The 22,335-nt window shown below is 44.2% G+C and overlaps 1 protein-coding gene across 18 annotated transcripts in view; it reads right to left on the bottom strand.

Annotated features, from left to right (window-relative positions):
• LOC139575965 (tight junction protein ZO-1-like) overlaps positions 1-22,335 on the bottom strand; it is a 149,675-nt gene that overhangs the window by 5,835 nt on the left and 121,505 nt on the right. For 12 of the 18 annotated variants that reach the window (XM_071401467.1, XM_071401464.1, XM_071401470.1 and 9 more), the window contains 11 exons: positions 22,151-22,233; positions 21,626-21,836; positions 15,753-15,853; positions 15,157-15,507; positions 13,089-13,397; positions 11,081-11,986; positions 10,689-10,771; positions 5,672-5,890; positions 3,081-3,190; positions 2,574-2,961; positions 2,026-2,243 (listed from right to left, as the gene is read on the bottom strand). In XM_071401467.1, the coding sequence (XP_071257568.1) occupies positions 2,026-2,243; positions 2,574-2,961; positions 3,081-3,190; positions 5,672-5,890; positions 10,689-10,771; positions 11,081-11,986; positions 13,089-13,397; positions 15,157-15,507; positions 15,753-15,853; positions 21,626-21,836; positions 22,151-22,233 (2,979 nt within the window). The remainder of the gene's footprint in view (positions 1-2,025; positions 2,244-2,573; positions 2,962-3,080; positions 3,191-5,671; positions 5,891-10,688; positions 10,772-11,080; positions 11,987-13,088; positions 13,398-15,156; positions 15,508-15,752; positions 15,854-21,625; positions 21,837-22,150; positions 22,234-22,335) is intronic. The other 6 variants (XM_071401466.1, XM_071401472.1, XM_071401481.1 and 3 more) reach the window with 2 other exon arrangements.

Here is a 22,335-nt window from a genome sequence, read left to right as displayed (position 1 = left end):
ATGTTGTTACCTACCCTCACCACCTGGGGGCAGCCCATCAGGAAGTCCAGTACCCAGTTGCACAGGGCGGGGTCGAGACCCAGGGTCTCGAGCTTGATGACGAGTTTGGATGGTACTATGGTGTTAAATGCTGAGCTGTAGTCGATGAACAGCATTCTCACATAGGTATTCCTCTTGTCCAGATGGGTTAGGGCAGTGTGCAGTGTGGTTGCGATTGCGTCGTCTGTGGACCTATTGGCTCGGTAAGCAAATTGGAGTCGGTCTAGGGTGTCAGGTAAGGTGGAGGTGATATGGTCCTTGACTAGTCTCTCAAAGCACTTCATGACTCCACAAATGTCTTGTTAACAAACTATAGTTTTGGCAAGTCGGTTAGGACATCTACTTTGTGCATGACACAAGTAATTTTCCCAACAATTGTTTACAGACAGATTATTTCACTTATAATTCACTGTATTACAATTCCAGTGGGTCAGAAGTTTACATACACTAAGTTGACTGTGCCTTTAAACAGCTTGGAAAATTCCAGAAAATTATGTCATGGCTTTAGAAGCTTCTGATAGGCTAATTTACATTATTTGAGTCAATTGGAGGTGTACCTGTGGATGTATTTCAAGGCCTACCTTCAAACTCAGTGCCTCTTCGCTTGACATCATGGGAAAATCAAAAGAAATCAGCCAAGACCTCAGAAAAATAATTGTAGGCCTCTACAAGTCTGGTTCATCCTTGGGAGAAATTTCCAAATGCCTGAAGGTACTACGCTCATCTGTACAAACAATAGTATGCAAGTGTTACACCATGGGACCACGCAGCCGTCATCCCGCTCAGGAAGGAGCGGTTCTGTCTCCTAGAGATGAACGTACTTTGGTGCGAAAAGTGCAAATCAATCCCAGAACAACAGCAAAGGACCTTGTGAAGATGCTGGAGGAAACAGGTACAAAAATATCTATATCCACAGTAAAACAAGTCCTATATTGACATAACCTGAGAGGCCACTCAGCAAGGAAGAAGCCACTGCTCCAAAACCGCCATAAAAAAAGCCAGACTACGGTTTGCAACTGCACATGGGGACAAAGACTGGAGAAATGTCCTCTGGTCTGATGAAACAAAAATAGAAATGTTTGGCAATAATGACCATTGTTATATTTGGAGGAAAAAGGGGGAGGCTTGCAAGCCGAAGAACACCATCCCAACCGTAAAGCATGGGGGTGGCAGCATCATGTTGTGGGGGTGCTTTGCTGCAGGAGGGACTGGTGCACGTCACAAAATAGATGGCATCATGAGGCAGGAAAATTATGTGGATATATTGAAGCAACATCTCAAGACGTCAGTAAGGAAGTTAAAGCTTGGTCGCAAATCGGTCTTGTATGTAAACTTCTGACCCACTGGGAATGTGATGAAAGAAATAAAAGCTGAAATTATTCATTCTCTCTACTATTATTCTGACATTTCACATTCTTAAAATAAAGTGGAGATCCTAACTGACCTAAGACCGGACATTTTTACTAAAATTAAATGTCAGGAATTGTGAAAAACTGAGTTTTTCACAAAAGGTGTATGTAAACTTCCGACTTCAACTGTATATATGGGGGAAAGAGGAAATGGTAGTCATTAAAAAATCATGTCAGCACCTATTATTTTCACACAGAGTCCATGCAAGTGATTATATGATTTGTTAAGCAGTATTTTACTCCTGAACTAATTTAGGCTTGCTATAACAAAGGGGGTGAATACTTATGCAATTACTATATTTTTATTAATTTGTAAAAAACCGTAGAATTTTCTTTTCACTTTGACATTATGGAGTATTTTGTGTAGATCAATAACAAAAAATTATTGTAACGCAATTTTTTTTAAAGAAAATCCAAGCGGGGTGAATACATCTAATACCCACTGTACAGCCAGCAATTAAGGTAGCTAAACACACTTAAAACTGAGGAATAGAATATCTTCAGACTGAAATAAAGCTTGGCAAAAGACCCCATGTGAAATCTTTTAACTCCCGTGTACCATGAACCCATGTCTGACCTTTCTCCTTGTCCAGGGGGGGCAGGATGCTGTTGTCCCGGCAGACTTTGAAGTAGATCTCCTGTTCTACGCCCTCGGGGATGGCCCCCTGTGGGATGATGATGCTGACACCCGTCTCGATGGAGCTCAGCACTCCGCCATTACAGTTGAAGACCCCCCGGGCCGTGGCCACCACCGTGTGACCTTCATCCTCATCATCATCCTCCAGAGCACTGGGGCTACAGGGGGAGAGAGTTGTCACAGTCAGATACCAGAACATAGAGCCAGTTAGAGCCCGCATCTGAAACATTTGTGACACCTTCTGGATGGGCAAAGGCATTGGTATCATTCAATGTGTCAACTATAGAACTGTAAGAAACATGACCATGTGACTTTGCATGCTTTCTTTTCTCTAGCCATGCACAGAAACACTCCTCACTCCTGGTGTGTTTCTTCCATAATACATGAAGCGAGGCGATAACACCATAATCTACATATTATAACTGAACCCAGTATAGTTCAGCCAGTGGGTAGGATGCCCCTCTAGGAGTGATGTTGAATCCTCTCACCTGACAGGGATGGCCTTGGGCACAGCGTTGATGTTGTTGTGCTGGTACTTGGACCTGTTGTCCATGGTGCGTGTGAAGGTGTCCATGCCAGAGTCCAGGTCTGTAGCCTGGGGGGAGATCTGGGGCTTGACTGGGGCTGTGCTGTTGGCTGGGGCCTTGATGGCTGGGGCCAGGTCTGTTTTGTTGTTGGGCAGCAGGTTGTGGTTGAACTTGGGGCTGTCAAACTTCCTCTCGAAGGGCTTGGCGGAGTTGGTGTAGGGCTTGGGGACGTAGCGGTTGTAGCTGGTATTGGCCGGGGCCTTGGGCTGGTCCTTCATTGCCGTACCGTTTACTGGAGACTTCTCAGGGTAACTCTTCTGGGGCAGGTAGTTGGTCGTGACTGTGTCTGCTTTGGGAGAGTCATGGTAATCTGGTAAGTGAGTCACTGAGTGTGCGTGTATTATATTTATAGATGAAAACACTGCATGTAGAACTAGACTAGTGTGTGTCCTACACTATAGTGCTTACCCTCAGGTGAGGTGGGTTTGGGTAGTATGGCAGGTGGGGCAGCGGGGGTAACCTGGGGAACGGGTTCATATCTCCTCTCCACAGGACTGACCTTCTCCACTGACTCTGCCCTGTAAAAAAACACAAGAGCACATTCAACCAATGTCACAACGATGGCATAAACATTTGGGTTTAAGGTAAAGAAGAATTCAGGCCAGGGTTATAATGTTTCACAGTTTGTCACACTTACTACTTCAAAAATCTAGACCTAAACAGATATACATCAGTGATGTGCCATGTATCCTCAAGAGAAAGGTTAAATTACTGCAGTCCAGTTAGTCTGTTAGTTTTAATAAAACACAGTGGCTCCATCTAGTTAATTGACTGTATTCATTTACACAGATTGCTTCTCCAAAACACACTTTAAAATATGCTTTCCACTACTAGTGCCCATAAAACCGTACAGTGCAATTCATAATTTTGAAGCAGTTACAAGTGAGTGGTTTTGTTAATTAGCTAATTACAGAATGGGGCAAAAACCATGTAGACATGGACCTACTAAAAGTAAGTTTGTCAAAACAACACATAGGAGAATGGAGCACAGCAATACTGAAGCAAATAGCAATACCGACGCATACAGTGCAGCTTTGACATCCAAAGTAGCCTGAATATCTCGAGGCAAGTTTTACAGTGGTAAAACACCTTGTATGAACAGTGAAACCTATTGTTGATAGTTGAAAGAACGAATAAAAGAATACTGTGATGGTATTTTTCCTTTCCCACACTTAATCTTGTATCTTTGGCATGGTCTTTGACTGAAGCGTAGAATTCACACAGTGTGGTACATCAAAGTAACCCTTCTACTGCCGCCCAGGAGGATAACAAAAAAAACACAGCTTGCCTTAAACTTAGTTTTTCATTTGTCAGTATGGGCCAACCACCAACTCTGTCCTTTCAACTATAAGAGGACCATTTCCAAGGCAGGGTGAATCAATATTCTGGTGGTGGTAGTGTGTGTTGCTGAGAGATATACCGTAGCCTAGCTTTAGACCCCAGGAGTAGTGTGTGTGTGTGTGTGTGTGTGTGTGTGTGTGTGTGTGTGTGTGTGTGTGTGTGTGTGTGTGTGTGTGTGTGTGTGTGTGGCCAAGATAAAAAGCTTTAGACCCCCTTGAGGTTTCTGTCTGGTGAGTGTGCTGCAGGGGGAGAGTAAGCTATATTGTCTCCCACCAGAGTATGTGAGCGGAGTTGAGCGGTGCTTTCCAACCGCTCCGCTAAAAAACGCTCCTCGCTCAAAAAATAAAATAAAATAAAAAAACTGATGCTCCAAATTCTCTCCATTCATTAAAATCACAATTTAACCAACACCCATCTATTTTAGTGACTACCTGGACCTACCATTTGGTTTTGAAGTATTAAAACCAAACCATATGGTTTGAATGAAAAGCATTTTAACAAACAACAGGAAAAGGTGACTGTAAGAAGCGCTCATCCTTTCAAATAGGCTACATGTCGTATTAAACAGCATATAAACACTAAATAGGTCAGGAGTCAGACAGGTAGCCAAAAATAAATTATTTAGGCTATATTATTTCAAGGTTGTAGCCTACAAAGCAATACATTTTGAAGCATTTGCAAGTGCGACACAATGGGCTGTCAGAGACATTAAGCGCTCAGCACTCAAAAAACATTTTGTTCTATTAAATAATTATAGTCTATAAATTGCACATATAGGCTGTGACTTACTTAAAATTAGATACAAATTAAACAGAAAAATGCCTTACTAGGCTACATCTACAGTGCCTTTGAATACATTTTTAGAAACATGAGTCTGTGGCTTCATGTGATGGTGCCTGGAGAGCCTGGAGAGCAGACCAATAGCGGAGAGTACCCTCTCAGAGCCACTGGTGATGCTAAACACCCCCCTAAACACTCTTGCCAGGCTGGGCAGGGATGCATAGTTTTTTCTTTCTTTTTCCTGTTGGTAGGCCTAAAGGATTTTTAGGTAAAATAATCAAAACGGAAAGATCCTTGGAAGAGGTAATATTCCAGACCTATTGGGCCAAAATCAATGATGGCCCATTGTATAGATAATAGAATGAAAATTAACTTAACCTTTTAGAGATCTGATCTTGAGTTTATAAATACTTCGCTACAATGATACACTTAGCTAGCTACCCACCTCGTTCCTTTCTGTTAGCATGTGCACGTAGTAAGTACACCATCATGCTTTCGGGATACCTGTCTTTTCAGATTCCCCAATGATTATTTAGTTGTGGATACTACTTCACTGCACTCCCTCTTGCTCTTGGTCCTCCTCATCTTTTTAAGTCACCTTGATTTTTCACCTGTGTGTTTTATCAGTTTCTTTATAAAAATATTTAGCATACTATATGACAGTAGCTAAAGCAAGGGGCTACAGCAGCACACAAGTAGACGACAAAAAAATGCATGCTGGGCCGGGCATGCCCTGAGCTCATGAAGTGAGCGCTACTGGAGCGAAATTGGAGCGGGCTCCACTCCTCGCTCCACTCCACTCACATACTCCGTCTCTCACTACAGTGATTTGATTTCCTACCACATATCCCAGAGAGTGACGCGTGGGAGTGAGTTACCTTGGGTAGTTGTATCCGGGATGTGCTTGTGGTTGAGATGCAGGTTTGGTTGCGATGACAGGTGTTGTCTGAGGAGGTGCCTTGCCTGCGTCCAAGCTGCGCCGGTCAAAGTAGGACAGCTGTTTCCTGTAGTACTCCTCGTCTTCATCTGGGTCATAGTGGTTAGAGCGCACTATGTCATCATCGGACACCTCCCGGGGCTTCTGAGGCTCAGGGACTCTGAGGAGAGAGATAAAGAAGGGATGAGGCAATGTGGGGAGGTTAATTAAATACCAGATAAACCATATAAAAAGAAATTCCTCTAAAATATATTGTGGGGCGCTTGTTTCGATCTCTAAATCACTACAATTTAGCATATAACAAATCAAACAGAACTACAATGAAAACATCAGTGCTTCAATTATAAACATGTGTACAGGACAGCCTCTGCAATACGCATATAGCATATTACTAAAATAGTAAAAACCTCAAACTCTGCACATCAGTCAAAGTTGGAAGGTAGTTTCTCTTAGTTTCCACCGAGGGGCGCTCCAAGACCAACAAACAGCAGCACCAGTGGTAGGCATTGTTTTACGGCAGTTAAATGCTTAACTTGCAAGCCCTACCCAACATTGCAGTATTCATATAAAAATGTAGAACTAATAAGAAAATACAAACAAAAAAAACACAAGAAATATGAGGAAGCTATATACAGGGTACATGCACAATGTGCAGGGATACTGGAGTATTTAAGGTAGATATGTACATGCAGGCAGGGATTAGGACTGGTAGCAGGATAAATAATAATAATAGTAAGCAGTATGGCAGCAGCATCAGTGGTGGGTGTGTGCGTGGTGGTGAGTGTGTATGTCAGTGTTAATGTGAGTGTGCAAGTGTCATGTAAACAGGTCTGAAAAGGGACTGGTAGCAGGAATACATACATACTTATGGTAATATACATGTAAACAGGAGTGACAGTGATCAGTAGAAGGATAAATAGATACAGTACATACTAATGACAATCAATAATATATTAACAGCAGCATAGTAATACATCTAATCAATAATTATCTTGCTCTCCAATGCACTGTAATTTAAAGTAACTGGCCAGTGAAAATCTAACTTCAAAGTTAATATTCTGTTAACCTCTACGGATCTGTGTCCCTATACCGGGACGATTGTTGCTAACCTGCGCTAATGTGACTAGAATGACGTTGTAAGTAACAGCAAACTTTCCAGGACATAGACATGTCTTATATGGGCAAAAAGCTTAAATTATTGTTAATCTAACTGCACTGTCCAATTTACAGTAGCTATTACAGTGAAAAAATACCATGCTATTGTTTGAGAAGAGTGCACAAACCAAAAACTTTTATCATGGCAACTGGTTTGATACATTCACCTCTGAAGGTAAATAATGTACTTACATTCAGTAATCTTGCTCTAATTTGTCATCCTGAGGGTCTCAGAGATAAAATGTTGCATAGTTTTGTTTGATAAAATCCTTTTTATATTCAAATGTAGGAACTGGGTTCAACAGTTTGAATCCCTGCTGTCTTATATACTCCTACATTAATTTCGCATTTCGACAAACTTCAACGTGTTTCCTTACAATGCCAAGTAGCGAGTCTTTAAATAAGAATTTGTTCTTAACTGATTTGCCTAGTTAAATAATGGATTCAAGGACATACATTTGGTGTATTAGAAGCTATTATTTGTACCATGATTGTCTTCAATATTTTATTTATACAAAGTTTGCAGATTTTCAATTCACTGTAATGGGGATCCTGTTTTCAGTTAACAATGCCTGCAATACCGCTGTCAGCCTTGAACCTCCATGGCTTCAATGAGAGGGGGCAGTCGTTCTCCCCTGGGGTATGCCCACACCATTCCAACATAGAAAAACAGCCTTTAAACATAATTATCATTTTTGGAAGGAAAACTATTTCACTCATATTGTTATTATTAATTATAGGTCATATTGTATAGAAATTTGGAAACACGACAGTTACTTTAAGCTTTAAAACGGCAAGGTTCTCTCTCTGCTTCATGGCAAAATAGGTTGAATTGCAGGATATTAGCTTTATAGCTGCAACAAAACATTTCTCTACTCCATGACAAAATGTGTAGAATTGCTGGAAATTAGCTTGACAACTGACATTTTTTTCTCTCCAATGCCAAGTAGCAAGCCTTTAAAATGTTCATTCCCACGGCCCAAGACTTGGTTCGTCCGGCCATGGTAAATCTCTATGTATGTGATTTTTTATTTAACTCTAGTTGTGTTCTGAATTTGATAACACAAATGGTGGTCCCCGGCCCCAAAACCTTTGAGAACCCATGGTTTAGGATTCTGTTGGTCTGAGCGTTGATGCAACTGTACCACCTGCGGGACGGGAGTATGGAGAACAGTTCTCAGACACACCCTGGAATGTACGTCCTGGATGGCTGGGAGCTCACCCCCAGTGACGCGCTGGGCTGTACGCACCTCCCTATGTAGGGCTTTCGGGTCGAGGACGATGCAGTTGCCATACCAGACGGTGATACAACCAGTCAGAATGCTCTTGCAGGTCCAGCTGTAAAAGTTCCTAAGGATCCGAGGGGGCATGTCAAATCGTTTCAGCCTCCTGAGGAAGAAGAGGCACTGCTGTGCCTTCTTCACAATTGTGCTCGTATGAGAGGACCATGTTAAGTCCTCAGTGATGTGGACACAGTAACTTGAAGCTCTTGACGCTCTCCACTGAGGCCCTGTCGATGTGGATGAGGGTGTGCACCCTCCCCTGTTTCCTGTAGTCCAAGATCAGCTCGTTAGTCTTGCTGACGTTGAGGGAGAGGTTGTTGTCTTGGAAGTCTCTGACCTACTTCCTGTCTTCGCCATTGGTGATCAGGCCTACCACCGCTGTGTCGTCAGAAAACTTGGAGTTAGAGTCGTGCGTGGTCACAGTCGTGGGTGAACTGGAAGTACAGGAGGGGGCTAAGCACACACAGAGTGGGTCCGTGAGGAGCCCCCTTGTTGAGGGTCAGCGTGGCGGAGGTGTTGTTGCCTACTCTTACCCCCTGGGGTCGACCATCAGGAAGTCCAGGATCCAGTTACAGAGGAAGGTATTCAGTCCCAGGGTACCGAGCTTGATGATGAACTTGGAGGGCACTATGGTGGGAGAGGGCAGTGTGGAGTGCAATTGATATTGCATCATCTATGGATCTGTTGGGGTGGTATGCAAATTGGAGTGGGTCTAGGGTGTCTGGGATGATGGCGTTCATGTGTGCCATAACCAACCTTTCAAAGCACTTAATTATTACAGATGTGAGTGCTACAGGACGGCAGCCAATGTGGCAGGATGCCTTAAGAGTTTTTAGGAACAGGAATGATGGTAGTCAGCTTGAAACATGGGGATTACCGACTGGGACAAGGAGAGGTTGAATATGTCCTTGAAGAAGCCTGCCAGCTGGTCTGCACATGCCCCGAGGACACACCCTGGAATACCGTCTGGCCCTGCGGCCTTACGAGTGTTGACCCACTTAAAAACCGTTACTCATGTCAGCCTCAGAGAGAGATCACCCAGTCCTCCGGCTCCTCAGCGGGGGCCCTCATGCTGAGCTCTGTGTTAGTCAAAGCACGCATAAAAAACATTGAGATTGTCTGGTAGAGGCATCGTTAGGCAGATCACGGCTAGGGCTTCCTTTGTAGTCCATAATTAACTGCAGCCCTTGTCACATGCGTCAGAGCCGCTATAATAGGATGCTACCTTGTTCAGATCTTGCCCTTTTGCTTGTTCGATGGCTCTGCAGAGGTCGTAGTGGGACTTCTTGTATGCAATCGTGTCCTCAGCCATTGCCTCGTGGTTGGCTGCTATAGCCCTGTGAGCAGTAGCTGTCCTTTAGCTTAGCACGCACCTCTGTGTTAATACAGGGCTTTTGTTTGGGGAAGCAGCAAACCTTCACTGTGGAGACAACGTCAGTGATGCATTTCCTGATGAACATATTCCAGTCAGCGCTAGCAAAGCAGTCCTGTAGAATAGCTTCTGCTCTGGTAGACCATTTTTCTATGGAGCTCATCATGGGTCTTCCTGTTTGAGTTTTTGTTTGTAAACAGGAAGCAGGAGTGGCACGGAATTAAAATCACTGGCAACAAGAAAAGCAGCATCCGGCTGCATGGTTTCCTGCTTGTTTATAGCCTCGTACAGTTCATCAAGTGCCAGCTTGTTGTTGTTCTCCTGATGTGGAATATATACAGCAGTCACAATAACAGATGAAAAGTATCTCAGGAGGTAAAAAGGTCAGCATTTTACCATCAGATATTTCAAGACGTGAACAATAGGACGAAACTCCATTTCACTGTCCTAGAGTCTGCACACAATTTGCTGTTGATGAAGAGACATACCCCTCCCCCTCTGGATTTCCCTGAATCCGATGTCCTGTCCGCTCGGTGAACAGAGGATATTGCAATTACGAGTGTCCTGTTGATCCCAAATCTGCGAGAGGTCATCCATCTTATTATCAAGTGACTGTACATTGGCCAAAAGAATGGAGGGAAGTTGTGGCTGGTTTTCCTTTTGCCTTTGTCTCACCAGGACGCCCGCTCTCCTGCCTCGTTTTCGCCGTCGTTTCTTCTTGGGTAGCCCGAAGATTTGGTTGGAGGTACACAAAAAGAGCCCAGGGCAGATGAGTCGAACTCGAAGTTGAACCCAGAATCGAGTTTAGTAACAGCCGGTCTGATGTTCAAAACTATTTGACGATCATATGTAATGATAGCGGATACATTTAGTGCAAAAAAAGTAGATAAACGCCAAAATAATAGCTAAGTTGGGTTGTCGGAAGCAAGATGGCAGCCATACAATACAGTACACCATCATATTCATATCATATCTTCAAAAGTAATTTACTTTTCTAAGCCCTATTATCCACTTCAGAGTGGATCCCCTGACAGCCCTAACAAACACATCAGCCCCTCAAAGATAAAGCAGCATCTGTTCTGTGGTGTGATGTAGGTATGTTTGGGGGGGGGGGGGGCTCAGTGCAGTACTCCATTATGACTCATTACCTGAACGACTTCTCCTGGTCCAGATTGCTGAGTGAGTTGGCTTTAGGAATGCACGCACCTGGTTTGGTGGGCAGATCTGCTGACTGTGGGAGCAAGATTGAAATGCAAATAAAATTCCTGGACAAGTAAACCTTTAAGGACATCACTTGGACCAACCAAATATAATTAGAAGAGGTCTGGGTCAGGTAATCCTGTGAGCATTACCAGTGCTAGGTTCCGGTACTCATTTTGAGTACTGTTTGTATTTAGGTGCAGAAGCTCCACAATACATTTGAGCTAATATTCTAGAAGAGGAACAGGAGCTCGAGCAGTAGAATATTTGAGCTCCTGCACAGGTCAGGAACTAAGCATTACATACGTGCACAAGAGTGAGGTGTTTTCCAGATGCTTACCCTGAGCCCGAAGGCGTCCCCTGCCTCCTTGGCTCGGTCCACAGACACAGAGCGCTTGTTCTCAAACATCTTGACCCTGGACAGCACCGACTGGGCCCTTATGGCCGGGTCGTCCTCCGGCTCCACTCTGGGGGGAGGGGGAAGGAGATTGGGGGCTGTAGTGATCACAGTGTCCCCAGGTGAGGGACGGAGAGCCTCTGGTTGTGGTTTGGGTGCGGGCACAGGGGCGTCAAAGTTCATGATGGGTTCATACTGTTGGGGCGGGGGCTTGTAGCCTCGGTGCTGAGGTGGTGCCTGGTTGTAGGCAGGCCCAGGTCCTGGCCACTGGGCAGGCTCCCCCTGGTAGTACTGTTTAGGGGGCTCTGGAGAGCGTGTTGCAGGGGGATACGGGTGAGGCTCCTGGTCGTAACGTAGAGGAGCGTAGCCCCCTGGGCCGGATGGAGGAGACTCATCGTAGCGGATGGGTCCTGGTCCTGCAGGCTTTCCATAGCGAGGTCGTCCGTTGTAGCCCAGCGGGGCCTCATCATAGCGCGGCTGAGGAGGGCTGTAGTCTCGCTCGGGTCCGTCTTCGTAGGACAGCCGGGGGTCGTAGCCATGTCCAGGAGGTTGCTGTTGCTGGTGGGGTGGTGGGCCAGAGGTCTGCTGGTTGTAAGGAGGCCACTGGTCATCGTAGTGAGGCACGCTTTTCTCGTGGTGCAGTTGAGAGTCGAAGTTACGATACTTTGGTTCCAGGTAGCCACCCCCGTCGTAGCGGTTAGGCGGGTGATCGTAATCTCTGTACGGGTGTTGGTCCTGGTACGGAGGTTGGGACTCGTAGGTCATGGGCGGCCCCATCGCCGGAGACGGCTTTACACCACCATGGTTCACTCTGACTGGCTCCTCCAGGTAGGGGTCCTTCTTGTACATCTGATGAAATAAACAATGGAAGAAACATATGGTGAGTAATGGGACAAGAGCAACCAGTAGCACACATCCAATAAATAAATGTGTATATAAATATAACAATAAAGTAAGAGAAGACAACGTAGAATATTAAAACAGAAGATTAATAATGGCTGAAGAAGGAAGCAGAGAGGAAGCAGGGAGACCTGAAATAGAGACACTCAGAGGTAGGGGTTAAAGGTCAGGTCAAACAGAATGCAGGTCTGAATGTCAGATCACAGCAGCCCATACGCACAGGAGCTCTCCATATATATCAATATATATACACAACATACCACTTTAGTTTAAACTGCAACCCAAAAACAAAACCAACAAAGTTGATACAAAACAAAATAAAAAATATATCTTGATAACATTACACGCCAAATTAAATTACCGCAATAAGATATCTGGAACTTTACAAGCAAATGTTTATCGTACAATGTAAACCATTTTAAAAACAATGGCATTTGAAAAGTAGTCATTGAACAACATAACTTTTCTGAGTTCAGAAAGTCATTATTTACTTTAACTTCATGGGATGTTTAAAATCCATAAAACGTATACTCCACAGTTGGAGCGGAATGGCTACATTTCAAATTCAGGGAATAAAACAACAATAAAATATCCAAAATACTGATTGATGACTTTAAGAGAATGTCGCCAATTAAATCTATATAATTAAATGGTCCATTCAGTCTGCATCAACCAATATACCACCACTATCTGTTCTATTGCTACGTTTAAACAGAAAAGAGAAACCAACTGAAACATGTTGTAGCCATGCAAAGAGGGTAAGCAACAGTGAGAGCCTCAGGTTCTTCGCTGCTCTTCTCTATATAGGTACCACACCAATGCAGCAATCATTCTATATTCTCCTCCAAGAAGCCCACTGTTGTTTACGAGTGCTCAGATACACACAGTCTCTCTCTCACTCTCTCTCTCAGAAGCACACAGTGGACAGCGGGCAGGCATGCAAGAGTGAAAGGAAAGCGTGTGACGGGCGGTACACAGGCAGGCAGCGACAGGCCACAGCAGACCGACAGCGGGGTCGGCCGGGGCCAGGCCACTTCCAGACGATGGGTACCTGTGGTTCTGAACTGGGCGGTCCGGATTGTAGGGGTTCGGGTTCGAGCGTTGGGGCCGGGGCCAGGGGCTGAGCTAGATCAGGGGTGCGCATCCTAAGCCAGTCAGCCTCGGGGCCGGGGCCTGGGCTGGGTTCGCTCTGGGGAGCAGCGATAGGGCCAAGGCTTAAACCATGGCTCAAACCAGCTACACCATTTACGGTGTTGTCGACAGCAGGGGGCGCTGCCTCTGTCTCAGCCAGTAACACAGGCTGCTCAGGCTGCTGGGGGAGGATAGGCACGGTGGCCGGAACAGCCTCTGCTTTCTCTTTCTGTGAAGTGGTTCAGAAACGTTTAATACACGGTGCTACTGCACGAGGGAGATACACCCTCACTAATGTTAACGTTACAGCGTAACACAGCCTGCTCTGTACCTCCTCCACCGACCGACTCAGTAACTCACCATCCTCGGACCAAATTCAACTGATGGCTTTAGATGATCAATCTGCCACGTAAGAATTCGCAACAGGACAAAGTTTCTGTTGTTAATGTAGTCTGATTGGATTTTAATTCTAGATTACAGTACAATGTTTTGCTTTTCTTTTTTTCTCTTACACATCAGCAGACAAGCTTTTCGTGGATATCATAACGGCCGAATCGACCCAGATAAATACATTTACAGCAATACGTGGTTAACACTGACATTTCCAACATGCACATAATACTTTCTGGTATCACGGTATCAGTCCGAATCACAAGTGAAACAACTAGGAAGAGCACATAGGTGGGTATCGATACAGACACTTGACAGACACAAAACTTCTTCTCGTCAGTGAGAACATCGACATCAACAAAAACAGTCACACTAACACAGGTCGTGAATACCGATTATAACAGTCACTCTAACACAGGTCGTGAATACCGATTATAACAGTCACACTAACACAGGTCGTGAATACCGATTATAACAGTCACACTAACACAGGTGGTGAATACCGATTATAACAGTCACACTAACACAGGTGGTGAATACCGATTATAACAGTCACACTAACACAGGTGGTGAATACCGATTATAACAGTCACACTTACACAGGTGGTGAATACCGATTATAACAGTCACACTAACACAGGTGGTGAATACCGATTATAACAGTCACACTAACACAGGTGGTGAATACTGATAATAACAGTCACACTAACACAGGTTGTGAAAACTGATAATAACAGTCACACTAACACAGGTTGTGAATACTGATATAACAGTCACACTAACAGGTTGTGAATACTGATATAACAGTCACACTAACACAGGTTGTGAATACTGATTATAACAGTCACACTAACACAGGTTGTGAATACTGATATAACAGTCACACTAACACAGGTTGTGAATACTGATTATAACAGTCACACTAACACAGGTTGTGAATACCGATTATAACAGTCACACTAACACAGGTGGTGAATACCGATTATAACAGTCACACTAACACAGGTGGTGAAAACTGATAATAACAGTCACACTAACACAGGTTGTGAATACTGATAATAACAGTCACACTAACACAGGTTGTGAATACTGATAATAACAGTCACACTAACACAGGTTGTGAATACTGATATAATAGTCACACTAACACAGGTTGTGAATACTGATTATAACAGTCACACTAACACAGGTTGTGAATACTGATTATAACAGTCACACTAACACAGGTTGTGAATACTGATTATAACAGTCACACTAACACAGGTTGTGAATACTGATTATAACAGTCACACTAACACAGGTTGTGAATACTGATTATAACAGTCACACTAACACGTCATGAATACTGATTATAACAGTCAAGCTTATTCTTGCTTTTTTCTTTTTTTTTCTTCAAAAATAAAAAAACGCACAAAAACAACGATAGTGAATAAATACTTAAGTGGACACAAATTTTCTTTCCATCTTTTTTGTTTGTTTTGTGCTAGTAGATAATACTGTTTTAAAACACTGCTTCAATAGCGGCGCCAGAACACCCTCCTCACGCACACCACGGATTCGAGACAACAGGGCAGATGCACGGCTCTCATAAACGGTACCTGCTGGGCCGCTGGTGCCTTGAATCCGGCTGGGTCGATCCGGTTCAGGGGGTCGGGCTGCACTGTGTGCTGGTACCCGCCGTACCCCAGGGGCTCCTGGATTACTGGCGGGTCCTCTCGGACGGGCTCCGAGGAGCGGGTGATGGCGGGCTCAGTGGGCAGGCCCACCTCGTCGTTCAGCGTCTCGTCTAGTTCCTGGTCGGTGTAGGCCCCGCCCTCTGTGTCCGTGTCCTCGTAGTCAGAGGTGTGGCGGCTGTCCGTGCTGTACATGGAGTACTCACTGCCCGGAGCCGACAGGTACGACAGACGGTCATCATGCAGATCCAGGTCATCATCTGGAGCACCGTCCGCCTGGGGAGACACGACAGGAGGACAGCAGGGGAGAGAGGGAGGGAGAGGGACAAGAGAGAGGGGGAAGGGAGATAAAGAGCAGAAGCAGCAACATTACAGTGAGGAGAGACAGAGAAATGTATTAATGCACAAAATACATTGTATATTAAAAATGTCTGACATTTATTTTGAATACAACATTTTCATTAAAGTGAAATGTATTGGTAAGTGCTTGATGATGTTAGTCTCGGCACTGAGTGTCCTACCTTTCCCTCTGAAACCCACACCAGCTGGTTCTGCTGCTGTTGAATGGTCTCCTTCAGGGCACCGTACCACCCGTCATTCATATTATTCATGTTAATGGTGGCTTGGGAAGGATAGAGAGAAGAGAAAGAGCAGAGACAAAGCACCTCTCAAATGAATACAGAGAACCAATAACACCATTTTCATAATCACTGAAAAACTGTTCTGATAACCTCGTGAAAAACCATTAGGATTAACACGTCAGAGCCTGGTTTCCCGATAGGAATGGAACTTTGAAAACACCACGCAGAGAGAATGGTCGCTTATCGTGCCGTTGGAGCATGTGTCCAAACTGATAGGATCAAAAGAAAGGAAGCGCTGCTCTAGGATCAGCTTGCTCCATTAAAATCTTACCTTAACATTCAAATTATTTCACAATAATGATGGCGGATTAGCTCCTAGAGAGATATTTGTTTGGTATACTCAGTGTTTATTGAGACAAACTACAGACAGTAGCAAAATAGAACTAACACAGGTTTTAAATTGACTAAACATGAAATGTATTTCAATATGATTGAAATAGGCCTATAGTGTACCGTTTATATTTTAATGCAGTCATCTCGATGTTCATTTGAATCATCTTTTTATACGTCGCTCATTTGGATCAATTGTAAAGACATTGGCAACGTTGTATTTGTAGTCAACTTTGTTCTGAAGTTATCGGTGGTCACAGAGACATATAAACCATGTGATTCTGTGTTTAGCGAAGATCTTCTGTGTAGAAAGTGACGTGGGAGGGCAAAAAAGCGACGCACTTAGCTGTTCTACGAGTGGTCTGTGGCAGGCGGTAAGATTACGAGCGTTTTCAAGTGCAACGTTAATAACGATGGTTTTGGGAAACAGCTAAGGAGATTTAACGATGCTCGTACGAAGGACAAACTTAACCTTAAGATGCTTTTGGGAAACCAAGCCCTGAACAAGTAAGTCATTGATATGTCTAACTATCATTGATTCAGATATGGATGATTAATTATTATTCTACATGAGGGGAAAAGCGTATTTCTAGTATCACTGCTTGTATCATCCCAAAGCTGTTCGTCTTGTCTTGGCTCAGCCCCGGTTGTTGCCACTGTTGTAACTATGAGCTGTCATGAGTCCAACAACACTATATGCTATTTAAAACTCTGTGTGTGCCCTATGGATCGAAATGAACTGCACTCGCCTTCCCCTGGATGTCAGTAACCAATGAGAAGTGGAATGGTGTCTCTACGTGTTTCTCAGAGTTTATAAAAGGCAATGGAGTGAGATGTCCCTTCTTTTCGACGCTCGCCAAGGCGCAAGAGAGGACATCAGAATGGCATGCTCAAAAGCACTCGTTATTGACCAAAGATATATCCGTCTGTGATTTAATTCGATATAGGTGTTAGAAACATCATAACGAAGTTATTTGAAACCGATTTATATCAGTTTATGCGAGTATATTGCTATTTTTCGGAATTTCCTTAGTATTGCGTTTGAGGATTTGGACATGTGTGTGCCGTGTAGCTATCGTTAGCTGCTAGTTCCGAAGTTGAAGAGGTCGTTTTACAACAAAGCAACGATTCTTTTGGACAAAGGAAACATTGCCCAAGATACTGATGGAAGCATGTCCAAAAGTAAGAGCTATTTATGATTTTATTCCGTATTTATGTGGAAAAATGTAAACGCAGTTGTCGGCCATTTTTTGAGGCACTAGTCTGGCTGTAACTCACAATGTATGTCTAGTAACGTAAATTTTAAAAATCTAAATCAGCGGTTGCATTAATAACCAATGCATCTTTCATTAGCTGTCCAACCTGTATTTTTTTTGTCAATCTAATCGATAAATAATCGTAAACTTAGGTGCCTTTCCAAGATGGCGCCGGCCAGAATGCATGCCATGTTTTGACAGATTACATTGCATAACCACGATTTGTGATGCTAAATATGCAAATTTTCGAACAAACTAAATGCATTGTGTAATATGATGTTACAGGACTGTCATCTGAAGAATTCTGAGAAGGTTAGTGAAAAAATGAATATATTTTGGTGGCGATAACGTTATCGCCCCTTTTGCCTTGATTCAATGCTGGGGTGATGTTAGCTCATGTGGTATGCTAATATAACGATATATTGTGTTTTCGCTGTAAAACACTAAGAAAATCTGAAATATTGTCTGGATTCACAAGATCTGTGTCTTTCAATTGCTGTAGGCTGTGTATTTCTCAGAAATGTTTTAGGATGAGTATTTTGGTAATTGACGTCGGTCTCTGTAATTATTCCGGCTGCTTCCAACGCTATTTCAGATTGCAGCTGCAATGTAGAACTGTGATTTATACCTGAAAAATGCACATTTTTCTAAAAAAACATATGCTATACCATAAATATGTTATCAGACTGTCATCTTATGAAGTTGTTTCTTGGTTAGTGGCTATATATATCTTTATTTAGTCGAATTAGTGATAGCTACTGATGGAGTAAAAAACTGGTGGAGTAAAAAAAGTGGTGTCTTTTGCTAACGTGGTTAGCTAATAGATTTACATATTGTGTCTTCCCTGTAAAACATTTTAAAAATCAGAAATGATGGCTGGATTCACAAGAAGTGTATCTTTCATCTGGTGTCTTGGACTTGTGATTTAATGATATTTAGATGCTAGTATTTACTTGTGACGCTATGCTAGGCTATGCTAGTCAGCTTTTTTACTGTGGGGGGTGCTCCCGGATCCGGGATGAGTACCAAGTAAAAGTTAACCAACAGAAAAACATCCTATGGCGTTCTGCATTAGCATCGAACAGCCCCCGTGATATGCAACTTTTCAGGGAAGCCAGAAACCAATATACACAGGTAGTTAGAACAGCCAAGGCTAGCTTTTTCAAGCAGAAATTTGCTTCCTGCAACACAAATTCAAAAAAGTTCTGGGACACCGTAAAGTCCATGGAGAATAAGAACACCTCCTCCCAGCTTCCAACCGCTCTGAAGATAGGAAACACTGTCACCACCGACAAATCCACTATAATTGAGAATTTCAATAAGCATTTTTCCACGGCTGGCCATGCTTTCCATCTGGCTGCCCCTACCCCGGACAACAGCACTGCCCTCCCCTCTGCTACTCGCCCAAGCTTCCCCCATTTCTCTTTCTCCCAAATACAGTCAGCTGATGTCCTAAATGAGCTGCAAAATCTGGACCCTTACAAATCAGCCGGGCTAGATAATCTGGACCCTTTCTTTCTAAAACTATCTGCTGAAATTGTTGCCACCCCTATTACTAGCCTCTTCAACCTCTCTTTCGTGTCGTCCGAGATCCCCAAAGATTGGAAAGCAGCTGCGGTTATCCCCCTCTTCAAAGGGGGGGACACCCTTGACCCTAACTGCTACAGACCTATATCTATCCTACCCTGCCTTTCTAAGGTCTTCGAAAGCCAAGTCAACAAACAGATTACCGACCATTTCGAATCCCACCACACCTTCTCCGCTATGCAATCTGGTTTCAGAGCTGGTCATGGGTGCACCTCAGCCACGCTCAAGGTCATAAACGACATCGTAACCGCCATCGATAGGAAACAATACTGTGCAGCCGTATTCATTGACCTGGCCAAGGCTTTTGACTCTGTCAATCACCACATCCTCATTGGCAGACTCGACAGCCTTGGTTTCTCTAATGATTGCCTCGCCTGGTTCACCAACTACTTCTCTGATCGAGTTCAGTGTGTCAAATCGGAGGGTCTGTTGTCCGGGCCTCTGGCAGTCTCTATGGGGGTGCCACAGGGTTCAATTCTTGGACCGACTCTCTTCTCTGTATACATCAATGATGTCGCTCTTGCTGCTGGTGATTCTCTGATCCACCTCTACGCAGACGACACTATTCTGTATACTTCTGGCCCTTCTTTTGACACTGTGTTAACAACTCTCCAGGCGAGCTTCAATGCCATACAACTCTCCTTCCGTGGCCTCCAACTGCTCTTAAATACAAGTAAAACCAAATGCATGCTCTTCAACCGATCGCTGCCTGCCCCTGCCCGCCTGTCCAACATCACTACTTTGGACGGTTCTGACTTAGAATATGTGGACAACTACAAATACCTAGGTGTCTGGTTAGACTGTAAACTCTCCTTCCAGACTCACATCAAACATCTCCAATCCAAAGTCAAATCTAGAATTGGCTTCCTATTCCGCAACAAAGCATCCTTTACTCATGCTGCCAAACATACCCTTGTAAAACTGACCATCCTACCAATCCTCGACTTCGGTGATGTCATTTACAAAATAGCCTCCAAAACCCTACTCAATAAATTGGATGCAGTCTATCACAGTGCCATACGTTTTGTCACCAAAGCCCCATATACTACCCACCACTGCGACCTGTACACTCTCGTTGGCTGGCCCTCGCTTCATACTCGTCGCCAAACCCACTGGTTCCAGGTCATCTACAAGACCCTGCTAGGTAAAGTCCCCCCTTATCTCTGCTCGCTGGTCACCATAGCAGCACCTATCTGTAGCACGCGCTCCAGCAGGTATATCTCTCTAGTCACCCCCAAAACCAATTCTTCCTTTGGACGCCTCTCCTTCCAGTTCTCTGCTGCCAATGACTGGAACGAACTACAAAAATCTCTGAAATTGGAAACACCTATCTCCCTCACTAGCTTTAAGCACCAGCTGTCAGAGCAGCTCATAGATTACTGCACCTGTACATAACCCATCTACAATTTAGCCCAAACAACTACCTCTTTACCTACTGTATTTATTTTATTAATTTATTTTGCTCCTTTGCACCCCATTATTTTCTGTCTCTACTTTGCACTTTCTTCCGCTGCAAACCAACCATTCCAGGGTTTTTTTTTAGTTTTATTTTACTTGCTGTGTTGTGTTCATTTCACCTCCATGGCCTTTTATATTTTTATTTATTTATTTTATTTATTTATACATATATTTGTTTGCCTTCACCTCCCTTATCTCACCTCACTTGCTCACATTGTATATAGACTTATTTTTTTTTTTTCACTGTATTATTGACTATATGTTTGTTTTACTCCATGTGTAACTATGTGTTGTTGTATGTGTCGAACTGCTTTGCTTTATCTTGGCCAGGTCGCAATTGTAAATGAGAACGTGTTCTCAATTTGCCTACCTGGTTAAATAAAGGTTAAATAAAAATAAAATAAAATAGCGCTGCCTGGCAGCTGTCAATCTGTTTGACTTTACACAAATACCACAGGTGACACTTCTCTCTGTTGTTCTCGCTCTCTCTAGGCTTGTTCTAAAGATTCCAGGCAGTGCTTCATTTACAGACCCATGTGGAATAGGGGAGTAACTCAACGGTGACGGGAAAGGAGAGGCTGGATGTGTGTAAAAAAATTAATTGACGCCTCCCATTTCATACGGGGCAGGGCCGTGCAGGGAATGGGTAATGACGGCTGGGGTCCTGTGGGAGGTTAGCTCGGAGCCCTGAGCAGCCCTGCCTGCGTGAGGAGGAGGGGACACAGAGAACAGTACCCCGCTAAGACACTGACTATACTGTGCCACCAGCTGATAGTCCGCACCACATGTCCCCCGTCCCCTGGCGCGCACCAGGGGACGTGGGACATGTCCCCCCAACATTCTGAAATTGCATTTTTTTGTCCGCCCCAGTTTTAGCATTGGAATGCGACACAAAAAGAGGCAACGGTGTGCTTTAGGACCATGCGGACGCCTCCGAGTGGTCGGGTAGGCTGTTTGGAGTGTTTATCCAACTGGAGTTGCGCCCCTGGTCTGCACTACAGTACAGCACGCAGCCCTAGCCTCCCTCACTCCTGACAACTCCATCTCCCTCTGAGATACATTTTTTCCCCCCTACCTCCCACTCACTACTTCTCTCTTCCCCTCCCTCCCATAGAAACTCACTGGTGAAGAGGTGGTGGTTGTTCTTCCTCAGTTTGAGGGCTCTCTCGTAGAGTTTCCTGGCTGACTTCCTGGACTCGGGGCACAGCCTGGTTCTCATGGTCTTGACGCCCTGCTTGCTGTCTGGGTTGAGGAACACCACGATGGGGTACCACTGGGCGTAGTTCAGACGGTCCACAGCGTTGGGGGTGATGTCCAGCACAGCATGCCGGTCCTAAGGACACCCCCCATAAATAAATCATTCATATTTGATCTAAATACTAACACTAAAAGGTTTGCTCAGATTGCTGTTTTTGACTATATTTTTCATATATTGGTCAAATAAAAACGTTAATTACATGAACACCAGAGAGCAGTAGTGAGCCATGGATGAGTCTGCATCTATGCATGTGTGTGTGTGTGTGTGTTGTACGTGCTTTAAGAGGGGATCTGTCTGTGACGTTTTCTGTCAGGGTGCATGCGTGTGTGTACATGCGTGTGCGTGCGTGTGTGTGTATGCGCATCCGTGTAGTAAGTAGTCTCGCTCACCCGGTCAATGATCTGTTTAATGGTGTGGAGGCGAATGATCCCGGAGCTGCGCTGGTCTTTTCCTGCGTCTTTGGGCTCACTCTCTGCAGAGGGGGAGAAGGGACAGTGTTACGGTGTCATATTACTGCAGAGCTCACTATACATCCCAGCTCATTACCTTCACCCTAATGCATGCAATATGCCTT

This window comes from Salvelinus alpinus, chromosome 5 (genome assembly GCF_045679555.1).
Source record: "Salvelinus alpinus chromosome 5, SLU_Salpinus.1, whole genome shotgun sequence".
Taxonomy (NCBI): domain Eukaryota; kingdom Metazoa; phylum Chordata; class Actinopteri; order Salmoniformes; family Salmonidae; genus Salvelinus; species Salvelinus alpinus.
The sequence above is the reverse complement of the archived record's forward strand: the minus strand, read 5'-3'. Positions and strand labels throughout refer to the sequence as shown.